Below are 576 nucleotides of genomic sequence, written 5' to 3' on the forward strand. Positions count from 1 at the left end.
TCCTGCTCCCAACACACACTACAGAACAATGGTTTTGTTGAGTCAGGCAGAATGCACCAACCAGCCAAGCCACACACTCTTATCTTACTTTGTCAACCGGTTGTTTCATGAAACTCGCCGCCAGGTCCAGGCACATCACAGCACTGCTTGTCGCCGTCATTTGAGCCATTAACCCCGTGCATTTCACCTGGGACAGCCGCAGATACTCCTCAGCTTTTCTGCAAAACACCCAGAACACAAAGCCCTCGTCAGCAAAACGACAGCTACAAGACAGAATGCCCGACAGGACTCGAGCCAAGGTGTCGCAGTCCGGCTGCAGCGCGGCCTGAGGGCCCGGGGTGCTGGAGGGACAACGCCGCCCCTTCTCTGATGATGTGCAGCAGCAGCAGCTCAGCACTGCAGGGCTGGCGATGGCTGTTTCATCGAGCCCACGGCTCTGGGACTTCTACCACATCCACCAGACCCAAGGCGGGCACGGCTGTCCCGGGGTGCGGTGGCGCTGCTGCGGTGCCGGGCACAGTCAGAGCGGGGGAGAGCGGGCCGGGGGGCGGGGGGCGGCCCGCGCCGCCGCGCGGC

At 62.2% G+C, this 576-nt stretch overlaps 2 protein-coding genes across 3 annotated transcripts in view; one reads left to right on the plus strand and one right to left on the minus strand.

The window, feature by feature from the left end:
- Positions 1 to 265, minus strand: part of ORC6 (origin recognition complex subunit 6) — a 5,944-nt gene extending 5,679 nt beyond the window's left edge. Inside the window, exon 1 of the mRNA XM_008638807.2 lies at positions 89 to 265. Coding sequence (XP_008637029.1) covers positions 89 to 169 — 81 coding nt within the window. The 5' untranslated portion in view covers positions 170 to 265. The remainder of the gene's footprint in view (positions 1 to 88) is intronic.
- VPS35 (VPS35 retromer complex component) overlaps positions 261 to 576 on the plus strand; it is a 26,319-nt gene continuing 26,003 nt past the window's right edge. The window contains exon 1 of one of the 2 annotated variants that reach the window (XM_017740865.1): positions 261 to 299. In XM_017740865.1, coding sequence (XP_017596354.1) covers positions 276 to 299 — 24 coding nt within the window. In that variant the 5' untranslated portion in view covers positions 261 to 275. Of the gene's footprint in view, positions 300 to 395; positions 489 to 576 lie in introns of those variants that run through there. The other variant, XM_017740864.1, reaches the window with a different exon arrangement.

Source organism: Corvus brachyrhynchos, unplaced genomic scaffold, assembly GCF_000691975.1.
Source record: "Corvus brachyrhynchos isolate BGI_N302 unplaced genomic scaffold, ASM69197v1 scaffold26, whole genome shotgun sequence".
In the NCBI taxonomy this organism is placed as follows: domain Eukaryota; kingdom Metazoa; phylum Chordata; class Aves; order Passeriformes; family Corvidae; genus Corvus; species Corvus brachyrhynchos.